The sequence below is a fragment of the Cololabis saira genome, chromosome 17 (assembly GCF_033807715.1).
Source record: "Cololabis saira isolate AMF1-May2022 chromosome 17, fColSai1.1, whole genome shotgun sequence".
Lineage (NCBI taxonomy): Eukaryota > Metazoa > Chordata > Actinopteri > Beloniformes > Belonidae > Cololabis > Cololabis saira.
The window spans coordinates 34811256-34827990 of NC_084603.1; the positions used below are offsets into that span (position 1 = coordinate 34811256).

General features: G+C 42.8%; 1 protein-coding gene across 1 annotated transcript in view; it reads left to right on the forward strand.

Annotated features, from left to right (window-relative positions):
* Positions 1-16735, forward strand: part of epas1b (endothelial PAS domain protein 1b) — a 66764-nt gene that overhangs the window by 22814 nt on the left and 27215 nt on the right. The window contains exons 2-5 of the mRNA XM_061744629.1: positions 4540-4736; positions 10317-10519; positions 12822-12909; positions 16310-16428. Of these exons, the coding sequence (XP_061600613.1) occupies positions 4540-4736; positions 10317-10519; positions 12822-12909; positions 16310-16428 (607 nt within the window). The remainder of the gene's footprint in view (positions 1-4539; positions 4737-10316; positions 10520-12821; positions 12910-16309; positions 16429-16735) is intronic.

Below are 16735 nucleotides of genomic sequence, written 5' to 3' on the forward strand. Positions count from 1 at the left end.
AGCTGCAGTGGCGTCTTGGTCTGGATGAGGCGTTTCCCTGCGCTGTCCTCCCGCGGTGTGCTGGTGACACTGTTCAGGGCCGAGACAACAGGTCCAGGATGCTGAAGCACAAGTGTTTAGGTGCTGGTACCATGGGCCGATGCACAAGGCGTACCACGGGCCGATGTAAGGGGGGTACCATGGACCGATGCACAAGGCGTACCATGGGCCGATGTAAGGGGGGTACCATGGACCGATGCACAAGGCGTACCATGGGCCGATGCAAGGGGGGTACCATGGACCAATGTAAGGGGGGTACCTTGGATGCAAGGGGGGTACCATGGGCCGATGCAAGGGGGTACCATGGATGCAAGGGGGGTACCATGGGCCGATGCAAGGGGGGTACCATGGACGGATGCAAAGGGGGTACCATGGATGCAAGGGGGGTACCAAAGACCAATGTAAGGGGAGTACCATGGATGCGAGGGGGGTACCAAGGACCAATGTAAGGGGAGTACCATGGATGCAAGGGGGGTACCAAGGACCAATGTAAGGGGAGTACCATGGATGCAAGGGGGGTACCATGGGCCGATGCAAGGGGGTACCATGGACCGATACATGGAGCGTTCCATGGACCGATGCAAGGGGGGTACCATGGATGTAAGGGGCGTACCATGGGCCGATGCAAGGGGGGTACCATGGGCCGATGCAAGGGGGTACCATGGATGTAAGGGGCGTACCATGGACCGATGCAAGGGGGGTACCATGGGCCGTGCAAAGGGGGTACCATGGATGTAAGGGGCGTACCATGGGCCGATGCAAGGGGGTACCATGGAACGATGTAAGGGGGGTACCATGGACCGATGTAAGGGGGGTACCATGGACCGATGTAAGGGGGGTACCATGGGCCGATGTAAGGGGGGTACCATGGGCCGATGCAAGGGGGGTACCATGGGCCGATGCAAGGGGGGTACCATGGAACGATGTAAGGGTGGTACCATGGACCGATGTAAGGGGGGTACCATGGAACGATGCAAGGGGGGTACCATGGATCGATGCAAGGGGTTACCATGGATGCAAGGGGGTACCATGGATGAACCATGCTCCTCAGCCCCTGTGTGAAGTTATAAACTCCTCCTTTCTGCTGAGTTTTACAAAAATCAGTGTCTATATTCCTATTTCTTTTCATTATCTACTCCAAGTAGACACAATAATGTACATGAATCAGTGGAACCATCTCAGATTTGTAGATTGGGTTCTCTGCTGTCGCAGCTGTGTGTCTCCATGTTGGCACGTTTGGCTCCTCCAAAATCCTGAAACGCCACATTTCCTGAAATAAAAACGAACGTCAGACTTCGTCATCGCGGAATCGTAACCTGGAGCGTGGCACGTAGATACTGGTGGTGTTTCCTGGTCGTCCACGTATTCCCGCGTCATCCCCCGTCGTGCCTGACAGACGTGCAAAACACAGCGCTCAGATCTTTCCATATCAGGAATTTGCCTCGTGTTTGTCAACAAATGTTAAGTTTCGTGTCGGGTTTCCGAGGGAGACGACGTTCAACAGCACGGCTGGCCTGGGTGATGAACAAAACATGCTCTTTATTGGTCTGAGAGGTTTTGGCAGCAGGAGGAGGACCCACTCGGTGTTTAGGTGCAAGTCGCGGTGTTAAATGAGCTGTTGCTGTCAGCTGCAGGTTTCTGCATGTTGGAAAGGATGAAGCGGCAGAAGCCCAACAGGTTGACTGTGGGTTCAGTTACGCGTCTTCATCCAGCAGCGTGCACGTATGGCCTCTACATGGTCCTGCTCATTGTTGCCCATAATTTCCCCAGATGCTGCCGCCTGTGTCACACAGAGCAGCTCAAAGTGCCGTAATACGATTAACAGCCTCGGTCCAAACCTCCGCGTGTGATTCCCAGCGCGGTTGGCTGCTCTGCCTGGATCAAACGCTCCCCTTCAGGCCTGTTTGAGTCTTCTTTCATGGTACAGAACCAGAAAAATAGACTTCTCCCCCTGACTCCTTTCTCAGTGACCTCGATGACGAGACTCACAGATTGCAGTTGGAACATGTTTTTCTCTCTGTGACGTCCCCGCCGTAGCTCAGATATGCCCTCAAAAACACAACGGCATTAGGATGAGGAAATTAAAATAATCACCTGTCTTTCCGCGGCCGTCTGTTTTTAGCGCTTCTTTTTACAGACAAATTGCCACCTATTAGGGCTGATTCACTGCGACTGGAGCGTCACGTAGCGTCCTCCTGTTTCCAAAGTTCAGATTTTGCTCAATAGTTGTTTCTCAATCCAAATCAAAGTGGACAAATTGTACAAATAAACAGACACAAAGCAGATCCAGCAGCCTCGTCTGTGGCGGTTGTTTTCTCGCCATTATCTGTGAGTGCTTTGATAAATGTCCTGTGCTTCATGCCAATGTTTGTTGAGTGTAGATTATAAATATTTAGTTGTAAATAGGCATTAAAGTGCAGATCTAACCCTTAAAAACAAGCAGAGCATGAATAAACATGTTTATTTCATGTATTAATTCAGACACTTACTTTACTAATGTCATATATCAGGCTCTTTGTTATACTTTGGCGGCATTTAACCCCTTTTAGAAATTCAGATTGACTTAAATCCTGTCTGGAAGGATTAGATGAAGGGGGTCATGTTTGCGGGTCTCTGAGTGGCTCGGCGTTGCGTTAACATCACAGTCGTGATGACGGTCCTCACTGAGGGAAATGGCTCCGTGCCGAACTCTGGCTCTTGTGTTTTATCTTTACTCCGTGTGCAAATGATTCCATCGTACTGGAACACTTTCATGGCTCCAACCTGCCAAACCACCTTCCCTCCTACGATCCCGTTGATGTCCTGCTTCCTCCCCGACGGGGAAGTCCCCGCTAAAGGTGATGCTGTTGTGTTGACCCAAAACAAAGTCAGAAAACCTCTGAATGGTGGAGTTTTATGAATGTTTACTGATATTTTAGTGTTGACGGTCTGAACCGCCGAAAAACAAACACATGAAGTGCAGTTTTTCTGAGCTTTGATTGGAACCACATGTTGAAATTGTTTCAAATCTGATTTCAAGGAAAAGCAAGTTTATTTGTATAGCACAATTCAACACAAGGAAATTCAAAGTGCTTTACATCAACATTAAAAGCGGCAAGACACAATTAATCAGTAAACAACAAATAAAATGATAAGAAAAGAGGTAAAATAAGAAAAAGCAAAAGTTATTAAAAAGTAAGGGCAGTAGAGTACAGCAGGTACATCTCATTCTTAAAATGGCAAGAATTACGTTTCTATACGGTCAAAACGTACAAAAACCGGGTCAAATACAGTATTACAAAAGTAATCTGTAATAATTCGTACGGTGAATTAAACCAATTTGACAATTCTATCCCACAATGCCTGTTTCCAGGTCTTATTTCACACAACTGAGGAGAATTAAGTTTTTATACGGTCAAAACGTACAAAGACCGGCTCAAATACAGTATTACAAAGTAATCTATACTGATTCGTGCGGTGAATTCTACGTCACAATGCCTGCATTCAGGGCTTATCCATCACTAGTGTAACTGCGCGGTTTTCAAAAATCATAAGTTTTTAATTTAAGTATTTAAATTAAGTGTTTAAATTTCAGTCAGATTCGTCTGCCTGAACTGCTCTGCTCACTCAAATAGGACAAACGACACAAACCACGGCCTGGTCTACCAGAACGGCCGATGTGACGGAGGATTCCTACTTTAGCCGGACTCAGGACAGAGATTGGGTGGTGATCAGATTCACTGAAAGTCAGATTTTTTTTGGGGGGGGGGGGGCAGAGTGAACCTCAGTACTCGGTACTCGCGTAAAAACCCGTCAGGCGGCGATTCTTAAGATTCAGAATCGATTATCAAGATTTGATTCGATTCGATTCCGATATTGATTTGGGTTAATGTTATTAAAACTGTTTTTTGAACTGTTGCCTGAATTATATGACTGTAGTTGCAACATATTAATACTAGTATTATATTGAGCTTCAACAGCAAGTATTGCAGCTAATGATGCTGTAAGGACCAATCACCTCCCAGAATGCTGATAGAACTGCTTTCAGAAACATCGTGTGGGTCAGAATTACCAAAAAGATCCAGGGCAGCAAACAGAGGAACTATGAAATTTTCCCATTTATGAGAATTTGGTTTTTACTGTAACATTTTATACAAATGTAACCCCAAGACAGTACAGTATATAAAGTAATGAAATATAGACAATTTATGCAATTATAACTGAAAACTTTAAAGTTTTCATGCCTTTCAATATATTTAAAGGCAAAAACATGGCACTAATTATGCTTATGTCCAACAAAACATTCCTTTTTTGGGCATAAACAAAAAAATACCAAAAAAGATTTCCTCTGCAGTGAAGAACGGGCCGTTTTACGCCGTGACCCCGTTTTGCGTTCCAGTGCATCAGGCTGTGAATCTCTGGTGTGACCACGGACCAGTATCCGTGGTCACGCATGATTGAAACGCTCTGGTTCTGCATGAAGGTATAACAGCTTTCCCTTGTGTGTCCGCCTCTGTGCAGGAGCAGCTCGGAGCGCCGCAAGGAGAAGTCTCGGGACGCGGCGCGATGCAGGCGCAGCAAAGAGACGGAGGTGTTCTACGAGCTGGCCCACCAGCTGCCCCTGGCCCACAGCGTCAGCGCACACCTGGACAAGGCCTCCATCATGAGGCTGGCCATCAGCTTCCTGCGCACGCGCAAGCTGCTGGCCAGTAACACCGGTAAGAACACCCGGGGGGGTCTGCATAGATATATATATATCCTCATGGAGCTGCTGCGATACGTCAACGTCGCCGCCATATTGGATGTGGAAAGACTGCGCTGTAAACTAATACAAGTAAATGGACTTATTTTCATAAAGCGCCTTTCTACAAAGAAATGTAGGTTTTACGTCTCATTTATTCATTCACACACGCACTAATATACTTGGGAAACAGTTAGGCACCAAATATAATATATTTCATTTTCTCAGATGGCAAAAATAAGAACTTTATTGATCCCACATAGGAGTAATTCATGTTATATCAGCTATAGAGAACAAGGTAGTGCCGAAAAACAATATATATCCCCCCTCACAAAAATAAGAAAAATAGAGAAACATATTTTCTCATCAACAAAATTTTTTTTTTAATTTTTCAAATAACAAAATAACATATTTGAACCATTTTCAGACATTAACATAACTGAAAAAATTTGAAAAATGGTTCAAATATGTTATTTTGTTACTTGAAAAATGTAAAATATGTTTATATAAACAATATAAACTGTGATGGACTGGTGACCTGTCCAGGGTGTAACCCCTGCCTCTCACCTAAAATGAGCTGGGATAGGCTCCAGCAGACCCCCGTGACCCTGCAAGGGATAAAGCGGGTATAGAAAATGGATGGATGGATGTTTATATAAAATATGCTTTGTTGATGAGAAAATATGTTTCTCTACTTTTATTATTTTTGTGAGGGGGGATATATATTGTTTTTCGGCCCTACCTTGTTCTCTATAGCTGATATAACATGAATTACTCCTATGTGGGATCAATAAAGTTCTTATTTTTGCCATCTGAGAAAATTAAATATATTATATTTGGTGCCTAACTATTTCCCAAGTATATTAGTGCGTGTGTGAATGAATAAATAAGACGTAAAATGTACATTTCTTTGTAGAAAGGCGCTTTATGAAAATAAGTCCATTTACTTGTATTAGTTTACAGCGCAGTCTTGAACATGCAATATGGCGGCGACGTTGACGTATCGCAGCAGCGGGCAAAGTTTGTGGTACGAACAAACCTGCGGGCAGGTGCAGACCGCAGCGTGGGCTCTGGGAAAAGGAAAAAGGACAAATTCAAATTCCAGCAGGTTCTTTGGCACGTTAGTGCACTTGTGTGTGTGTGTGTGTGTGTGTGTGTGTGTGTGTGTGTGTGTGTGTGTGTGTGTGTGTGTGTGTGTGTGTGTGTGTGTGGCTTATTGTCTAGCTAAGTAGGAAGGCCTGAGTCGGCCTCGCCTCCCTCCTGGTTTTAGTTAAAATTAGAAGTGGAGGAAGCTGGACAAAGCAGCAGACCCATTGTTCGTCCTCTGCGTCGGTGTCTCAGGGAGATCAGACACCCACAGAATGAAACAAGTGCAACGTCAGCGGTGAAACGCTGCAACCTGTCACAAGACGGCTGTTTGTTTTCCTTAAGCAGAGCCACAAAAGAGTTTCTGAGTGGGGTTAAAACGGGAGACGAGGGTGTTGACGGACGACCTTCATCCCCGACACCTGAACCCTGTCAAACATCCTCCCCAGCTTTTATTCTCTCGTGCCATATTTCTCATCTTAACTTAACTCTGGCCTGGGTGGGAGTCGGATCCAGCGAAGCGAGCCGTGAAAATAAGAGATGGACAAAAAAAGAAATGTAATTCCTTAAAGATATAAAAAGAAATTTCTGAAATGTGTCACTTTTAAACCTTTTATTTCAGGATTCATTTTGTACACATTAATCATTTATGACATATCTATGATGGTGTATTTGTTTATTGAGATGTTGATTCATAAGGCACACACGCGTTTTCCTGTGAATCATGCTCGGGAAGCCGATCTCGTGCGGCACTCGACAAAAACTGGCAGCTCAACAATTATTACAGTAACAAGCTGTCAGGCGGCAGGAAAATGTTTTGATGAATAAGAGCTTGTCCATAAATCTTTGTGCTGCTCTGTAACTGTGAGGAAACGGGGATGCTTCTCCAAACAACGACGGCCGATGCGTCCCAGGTCTTTCAGCTTCTCATTGATCCAGGGGTTAACCTGTGGTTCATCGCAGGTGAGATTAGCAGGGGTGGCAGAAGTCAAATCAAATCAAATCAAACTTTATTTGTTTGGCGCTTTTGATACAATATAAAAAGGACGACCCCCTGCAGGCCAGAGTCACTCCAGCATGGAGGCTCCCCATGAGGAAACACTGGAGATAAAAGCTACAAGAATCTTCCTTCTTCTTTTCATAATTTCTTTTGTGTTAATTCCGATATTCATTCTTATACCACAAGGCACAAAGATGATTTTAATTTACCGTTTTGTAGAACATGTAAACATCAATCTTTCCCCCACTTGTGGAATTCACTCAATAAATCTCTTAAATCATCACCATCCTTGCCAATATTCAAAAAACATTTAAAGAACTTTCTTATTGTTTCATCTTTGTAGTGTTCATTATTTGATCTGAGTTACATTTTCTTTTGTGTTTTTTTGTTTTTTTTACTTCCCCTTGTGTAGCTTTTGTTTTTTATTCATATATGGAAAGGATTCTATATAAGCCACCAGGCTTCTTCCTTTCATTGCATATTATTTCATTGTTTTTTTCATTTTTTGTTCAATTTGTCTTATATTGCTAAATAAATAAACTAAACTAAATAAACTAAACTAAACTAAGAAAGCACGATAAGATAGGCTACCAGGTTAAAGTACACACTAAAAGAGTTTAAAAGTATAACATAAAATCCAAAAGTTGGTCTAGAAAGCAAAACCTGCTAAAACAAACACAAGTACAACTTAAAACCATAAGACCTCTGGTTAAAACAACAAGAACAGCCAGTTAAAACAAGGGTATACAAGCAAGACTAAAAGCAATCAGCTAAAAGCCAATTTAAGAAGGTGAGTCTTGTACAAGTGTATATTTGAACAAGTCAACATGTGGATTTGCTGCAAAATTGGGATCAATAGACCTCAAAATGGCTTTAAAGCCAAAGAAGAAATCCTGTGATGACATCATGAGCGGGTCTCTCCTAAACGAGGCCGGTTTGAGAGTTCATTCAGAAACAGGAGGTGGTGAAGTTTCCGCCTCAGAAGCTCCTGAACTCAACACCAGGCAGGACGGCTGGTGTTGTTAAACGCATCGCTTAGTTTCCTCAACTTCCAGTGGAGTAAGACACCTGAAGCATGTAGGCAGGAGGAGGAGAGGGAGGATGGATGGATGGATGGATGGATGGATGGATGGATGGATGGATGGATGGAGAGAAGCAGGACTCGGGGAACAGGACTCGGAAGAGGAGGAGTGTAGGTAATGAGGGTGGGAAAGCGGGCGGGGAGGAGAGAGCAGGGAGACAGAGATGCAGCAGCAGATAGTGGTTATCGAGCCGGTCTGATTGCTGCGTGATGGAGGGAGAGATGGAGAGGAAGCTCAGAGCTCTGCCCATCGTTGGGCTGCTGCTGGCATTATCCCTGCCAGCCATAACAGCCCCGCGCCGTGGCGCCACACACACGCACACGCGCCCCACACACACACACACACACACACACACACGCTCCATATGGAAACTCCTGTTATGCAACCTGGGCTCAGGTTAACGGCGAGGAGCTCCTCCACGTCAGCAGATCCACATACACAAGCTCAAACTCTCAAATGATTCTGTTTCTACTCCCAAAATATAGTTTTCACATAAATTCCCCCTTTTTTTTTTGGGCTGCGGGAGAATGTTATGACTTTTCATGGTTTGTTTAGTCTAAAATAACCAGATTCACCTCATTATTGCTTCTGTCGTGTTTGTTTATGAAGGAACAGAAACACCGGAGGAGTTTAACAACAAGTAAAACAAATGAGGGGGAAAAATGAAAATATGAAACTATTTTTTTTTAAATACGGTTATAATAAAATATGATAAACATGAAAAATATACATGAAAATAAATAACAACTGGAAAATAAAACCCTGTAAGTTTTGGAATGAACCAAATAAAAGAGAAAAAAACACTAAGTAAAGATGATTTGAAGTGTGTTGAGGAGAATTTAGGGAGTTTTCCTTTCTTCTTTTTATTTTTTTAAGGCTGACTTCCCCCAGTGAGGAAATTAAATTAAAAAGTCGCGTTATTAGTTTTAAATCGTTGCTCTACTTTAAATCAAATGAGCAGTTTTTTTTTAGTTTTTTTTTTTATACTTTATATTTTGTCTTTTTCAAGTTTCACAGAAAGGAAAGAGAAAAAATAATACAAATAAATAAAAAAAAAATTATAGTAACAATTATAACATCAAAACTTCCTGGGGGAAATGTAATATTTTGCCATTCTTTTCTTTCCCTTCTTTAAGGGCATGGCTGGGATTTGACCTTAAATGTAGACCATTTTTGCCACTTTTGAGCAAAGTCCCTTCCTCTAATTCTCAAGCAAAAAGTAAATTTTATATTATTGTGTATATTTCTTCAAAATGAGCAGTTTTACATATTGTGATTAATTCTTTTAACAGCGTGATGTAACATCCTCGTGGTCTGCAGATAAAGTGTTGCATAAATGGAGGGGGAGTCTGAGCCGCGGTGCTGTCCATCTTAAATCATGTGATTTTAAGAGCTGCGAGTCGAAGCGTAACTAATCATCTGGCCTCTTGCTGCGGTAGGAAATCTGTCTGTTTTCTTATTGCTTTTGTTATGAATTCTCACATGGAAAACATGAAACACGAGCCTCCGTCCCCGAAGCTCAGATCAGGGAGCAGATGATGTTATCGAGGTTTCCTGACGGTTGCGTTGGGAGTTACACACCCTGGCGTTTGTCCTTTCATGTGTTCTGGTAAGAGAGCCGGCCACGGCTTCACCCCCCCCACGGTCCCCGGTTCTGCTGCAGCTGCCCGTCGGGCCCCGGCCCCGTCCCGGCCCCGGCTCTGGTCGTCATTATTCCCAAACCAGGCCGCTTATGCAACCAAAGAACAACACGGAGAAGAAAAGTTCAGCTGGGGCCAAGTGGCTGGTAATCACAGCTAAGTATGTAGGCCAAAGGTGCCACCGGTCCCTGCTCGGGGCCCCTGGGGGCTCCCCAGCCAGCCGGGGCCCATGAGAACGAGCTCTGCTCTCCCAAGGGAAGCCGGCGCTGACTGGGCCCGGCTCCAAACCGGGTCCCCAGGCCTCGCCGGGGGCCTTGAGAACTGTTCCCTCTTATCTGAGGGAAGCACGGCGGAGGAACTGCAAGCTTCCCTCCCTCCCTCCACCCCACCGACTACTGGGCTTTGTTCAGCACGACACACACACACACACACACATGCACACACGCGCACATGCACAGCGATGTGAGCTGGGGTCAGCTCGGTGCTGCAAGTGTTTTCTGTTATCTCTGAAACGAGACCTCGTGGACAGACTGGAGTCTCTGTATGTAAATGTTTGGATACTGCGCCGAGTGTATTTGAACATAGTTATGCCCCGAAAGTGGCCGGCTATCATGAGAGCGTGTGCGGTTTGGGTGTAATTTGCCACGGCGGAGGATGGGGAGCGGCCCGGGGTTTGCTCGCTCTGATGCCTGCACTGATTTGACAGCTTATTTACATGCTGTCTTGCTGTCTTGCTGTCTCTGTTCCAGCCTCCAGCAGCAGCAGCAGCAGCAGCAGCAGCAGCAGCGGCAGCAGCAGCAGCTCCAGCAGCAGCAGTAGCAGCGGAGAGGAGGACGCACACATGGACAACCTGTACCTGAAGTCTCTGGAGGGCTTCGTCACCGTGGTGACCTCCGACGGGGACATTGTCTTCCTGTCCGAGAACATCAACAAGTTCATGGGCCTCACACAGGTACGGTGTGAGGACACGTGAGCCGTACAGTACAAGATCCCAGAGATGAATACAGAGCTTTACAAGGTGGAAACTAAAGTTGCTTTCATCAACGAAAATTATGACTAAATATCGTCGTCAACGAACCCTCATCACCTGAGGAAAACGAGACAGGACACAACCAAAATGCTGGTCATGTGACGATAACGATAATTAAATATATAATGCAATATCGAATAAAAACGAGACTAAAATGTAGATCACAAAATAAAAACTCCTCACGTCCTCAATCCCAGTCGCTGCAGCGGGGAATCATATCCAGAAGATGCAGCTGCAGAGTTAGAGGCTGATGCCGTTAACGCAGAGCTCTAGGTTCACGTCAGTTAAAAACAAAGTTACATAGAGAAACGTGGGGATCTGCTCTGGGGCTGGAGAAGGAGAAGAACCATCTTTGATACACTTTACTACTTAGACGTGGAAAAGAAAACCCAATGTGTCGTTGAAAAAGAAAAAGACGGGGTGAAATGCGGAAAAATAAATATATTGTAAACTCAAATTAGAGTCTTCTGTATCTGGAATGAATGTATTCTTGAGTCTATAAGGTAACAATAATATAATAATAAGAAAACCTTGTTTGAATTGTAAAATGGGTTTGGCTAAATACAATATTTGACTAAAACTAGACTAAAATGCTCAGACTTTTAGTTGACTGAAACTTGACACGACTAAAAGTAGAATGAACGTGACTAAAACTAATAAAAACTAAAATGATAGCTTGACCCAAAGACTAGATTAAAACTAAAATTGAAACAGGCTGACAAAAACAACATTAGTGGAAACACTAACTAGAAAAAACTCCCGTCCGCGCTGACGTAGGACATGAAGCTCTGGCCTTCAAGGACGCACGCGCAGCAGATGCTTCACCTGAAAGTTTGAGTTTGTCAGTGACAGAAACATCGTTCACATGCAGAAACACGAGCACTAAAGAAAGATGTTCAGAGAAAAGGACTGAACTATCTGTAGATGGTGAGAAACAGAAGCCACAACCCGGTTTATCCGAGGAAACGTCGACCCGGGTCTCCCTAAGTGTTCCTGACCCGGACTCCACGTCCAGTTTTAAGGACTTGTGACTTGTGACAATGTTATTGCGTTCACTACATCACGTTTGCACGGATATGTTTTAATGTAAACTCTCTGGTTTGTTCCTCTTGTCCCTCCGATGCTCTGATCAACATGAATGAACGTTGCGACACTCGGACTTTGCGATGGGCCGCACTAATCGGGACATTTGCTCCTCTGGCGTCTGTCCTGCTCTGTGAAAATAATCGATTTCCTTATGTAACCAGCCGGACCGGCGGGGAGAGGGGCATTAAGCGAGGCAGACAGGGCAGAGACAGGGATGTAAACCGGCGCTCGCTCAAGCCTGCCGTGTTTGTGTGAAAAGCCGTGGTGTGTGTTCCGAGGCAGCGGCATCCAGCTCTAAACACAATCAACATTTTTGTTTTCTCCCCGGCACCGACTTCAAAAGTAAATCATCTGAGAGAGGAAGTTTACTGTAAATTATGGAGCCCCCCCCCCTTTTTTGTTTCTGCGGCGGCCGTGAGTTTCTGTTATCGTGTTAAAACGATCCGTGTTTCGGACTCTGACACAATTCAGAGTTTTGGTTGTGGAGGAGTTTGTGACTCATCGACCACGAAAGACAAGTTGCAAAACAGAAGGGTAGTTAGAGGAGGGGGTTTATTCTAGCTATTTATAGGCCCATGTTACTCTGTAAATGATTGATAGAGTGAATTATATTTAAACAAAAAATGCAGAGTTTAAAATGGGAATTAAAAAAAGAGAAAAGGTCCAATGATACGGAAAAGTATCAGGGCCAGCAGGAGAAAAATAAAAATAATATTTTAGAGGAGGAAGATTTTTTTTTCATTATCCACTTCGAGAAAAAAGTCGAAAATGTTGAGAAAAAAGTTGAAATTTTGTGAATAAAGTTGAAATGTTGAGAAAAAAGTCGAAATGTTGAGCAAAAAATTGAAATGCCGAGAAAAAAGTAGAAATTTTGTGATTAAAGTTGAAATGTTGAGAAAAAAGACAAAATTTCGACTTTATTCTTGAAATTGTATTTCAACATTAATCTCGACATTTCAACTTTTTTCTCAAACTTGTATTTCAACATTAATCTCGAGTGCACAATAAAAAATACTAATACTCTTCCTTACAATGAATACATAAATTACAAACAAAAAAAAAATCCAGATTATTATTTGTGTCCCTCTCGTCATCTCAGGCTGGAAGTTTGATTCCTTCTTCCCTTTGATTTTTCCAGGTTGAACTCACCGGTCACAGCATCTTTGACTTCACCCATCCATGTGACCACGATGAGATCAGAGAGAACCTCAGCCTGAAGGCCTCAGGTCAGTCCTAGTCCTCCGTCAGCCGGAGCCCACATCGCTGCTTCACTCGTGACGTTTAGAAACAAATCCTCATAAACACACCAGTCAGACGTCCCGCCATAACATATGGCTATGGGAAAAGTTCAAACCTGTTGAAATGCAAAATTCAGTCCAAACACTGCAAAAACTCAAAATCTTATTTCTAGTTAAAATGTCTCATTTTCGTAAAAAAATCTCATTACACTTAAAACAAGACTCATCACTGGAAAAAAAAACAACAATTTACACCTGTTTCAAGTAGATTTTCCCTTAAAATAAGTAGAAAAATCTGCCAGTGGAACAAGATTTTTTTGCTTGTAATGACAAGATAAATCTTGTCCCAGTAGCAGATTTTTCTACTTATTTCAAATGAAAATTTACTTGAAACAGGTGGAAATTGTCAAATAAGTTATTTTTCTGGTGACCACTCTTGTTTTAAGTGTAATGAGATTTTTTGACTAAAAATTAGACATTTTAACTAGAAATAAGACAAATATTCCTGGTAAGATTTTGAGTTTTTGCAGTGAACTCTAAGAGTCAAAGTATCTTCTTTTTCATGGAAAACAGACATTCATTTGGTTTTATTTTGTGTAAGAAATATAACTTCTAACTATAACTAGTTCCACATTATGATTTTGCAAAACGTGACTTAAAAACAAAATCCTGTAATTGAGGGGATGAACGTGACTCATCATGAAACTGCACTGGACAATGAGATAGTACTGAAGTTTGGTGCCGGTCCAACGAAACACAACAAATAACACACATCACAAAACAAGGAAACGTCTATAAATGAATCCCTGAAGAAAAACAAGCCATTTTTCCGCCGTCTTTGATGACGAGGGTGCATCGGGCGAAGAACCGGAGGAGATGATGGTCATTAACTCTGCAGTAAATACACAGGAGGACGCTGACAATCAGGACACGCTTGTCATCCCCTCTGGAAAAAGAAAGTTTGGAACTGATGGAGACATTTTTTTAAGCTGATAATACATCTTGGCACCAAAAAAAAAGTCTTAAAATCTTTATTTGGGAAAGACATGATCCACTTAAGTGCTCCGCCCTGCGAAGCCGACCTTTCAGCAGCTGCAGGAGGAAGACGGGGCCTGATTTATGAGGAAAACTGTGCCTCAAAAGTCATGACCTTCTGTGTTCACAGGTGGTGCAACAAAGTACAAAGGTTTATAGGAGAGAAAAAAACACAAATTTAAGCAATTCAATAATTTTTTTTTAGTTAATTTTTAGTTTTAAGCATCTGTTTTTTGTTTGACCACCTTAGAAGTGCAGGATCTGGCCTCTGGCCTTCTGTCCTGGACGCATCTTAGGGGTTTAGTCCATGCATAGAGGAATAATTTACGCATGCGCTCTTAAATTCTATAGAAAAGCAGACACGGATCTCAAAAATGGCAAAAAGTCAGAATCTTAACAAGAATATTTGTCTTATTTCTAGTTAAAATGTCTAATTTTTAGTCAAAAAAATCTCATTACACTTAAAACATCACTGGAAAAAACAACAATTTTCACCTGTTTCAAGTAGATTTTCACTTAAAAAACACCTGCCAGTGAACAAGATTTTTTTGCTTGTAATAAGAAGATAAATCTTGTCCCACTGGCAGATTTTTCTACTTATTTCAAGTGAAAATTTCCTTGAAACAGGTGAAAATTGTTAGGGTTATTTTTCTGGTAATGACTCTTGTTTTAAGTGTAATGCGATTTTTTGACTAAAAATTTGACATTTTAACTAGAAATAAGACAAATATGCCTGGTAAGATTTTGAATTTTTGCAGTGTGGTCTTTGCGGCTGCAAAGACGTCAGCGAGCCACGACCACGACTGAATGTACTCGATTGTCCAAAGTGATCGGATATTCACTTCAAAACTTTTTTTGTTTTGCATTCTTGGAAATCCGTCCAGAGTTGCAGAGTTGCTGAGCTCTGGACCTCCATAAACCGTAGGATGTTATCTGAAGCTCTGTGTGTAACGGACAGAAGGCCAGAGGCCAGATCCTGGAGAAGAAGAGGAGCTGATCTTCTGCCCGCCGTCAGGCCCTTTATTTGTCTGAAAACACGAGCGTTCCGCTGAGGCGAAGCGTTCAGTCTAATAGGAGAATGTAACTTTCCCCCGCACACACACACTCGCTGAGCTGTGGCTGATAGCTTATCAGCAGAACAATGTTGTGATTTATTTTATTTTCTATTTCTGTTGATAGTCCCGCTCCGCTACACACTCTGACATATTTAAATGCGGCGTTGCGGCTCAAAGAGGCGTTTGACGCGCCGCTGCGTTTAATCCGGGGTAACCTTACACAGATAAATCCACACCGGTGGGTGTGGACGCTGACGGGAGAAGAGCTTCCACACTCGGAGCTCGACCTCCGGCCTCGTGATGTAACAGCTCCACCTGATTCCACGTCCTCCATGAGTGTTTTCCAAGATGAGGGGAGCACCAACTTTGACTACTCCGAGTGACACGAAGCCACTGTTTCAGTTTCAGTCCAGTTCGGTCTGAGTGAGAATGAAAGTTAAAAGAAAAAGAAAGGCCAGGTCTTAGTTTGGTTTTCACTGAATCTCTCCCGTAACCTAAGGGCAACACAAACCACGGACAATTTTAAAAGAGGACTAAAAACCTTCTTTTTAGCAAAGTATTTTATCACTAAACAATGCTGTTGTTTTTTTCCCCTAGTTGCTGTTTTTAATTGTTTTATTCTCTTTTCTGCCATGTCTTGACTTTTTATCCTTTTTATCTCTTATCTTGATTTTATTATTTCTGTTTCCTTTTAATTATCAAACTGTATCACTTTGAGATTTTTAGTAATGTAAAGTGCATTATAAATAAAATGTATTATCATTATTATTATTATTATTATTATTATTATTATTATTATTATTATTATTATTATTATTATTATTATTATTATTATTGTAACCAACGCTCATCTGAAACAGGGGCACGTGACACTGAATGTATCTAAAAAGAAAGTAAATAATAACGACGGCTCAGTCGGACCCTGATAACATCAGAAAACGATCAATTCAAGTGATCGCAGCTAACGGTGTTTCTGCCGGTTTGTGATTGGTTCTCCAGTTTGGCTGTTTTATCCTAATTTTAATATCTGCAGATTTTTGTCAATGTACTTATATGTTGACTTGCAGGAGGTTGAGTTTTTTTTCTTCCCTGTATGACTTTATATTCAAATGATTATTATATAATTAATAATAAATACATCATTAATATTACACATATAATTATATATAAGTAATGTTTTTAGAGGCAAAGCTTGTCAATTTTAAAGGACTTTAAAGAGCTGAACGGTCCTCTCTTCACCTCCTCAGCTGTAACTCTGTACCACGGCAGTAATCCGGGGTTTGTTCTTCACCTTACAGGAAGCGGCTTCGGTAAGAAAGGCAAAGAGCTGAGCACGGAGCGCGACTTCTTCATGAGGATGAAGTGCACGGTGACCAACAGAGGACGCACCGTCAACCTGAAGTCGGCCAGCTGGAAGGTACGGCCACATCTGCAACATCTGCAAACGTCTTGCACCCGCGCCGCAGCCAGCTGGCTCCTAAAACCATGAGGGATTCAGACAGTTTGCAGCCCCCCCTCCGATGGAAAACATGCCCATATTTCTGCTGTGTGGCAGGACACATCCCGGGCAAAACCCTCGCACGATGCATTTTTATTAATTCCAGCTCCTCAGCCGTCTCTTGATAAGACTTGTAGATATGTGCACTCTGAATGCCCCACATCCAGACTTGCCTTTTGCATAGCGCGGCAGATTAGGAGGGGTCAAATTAGCTCATGCAAAAAAA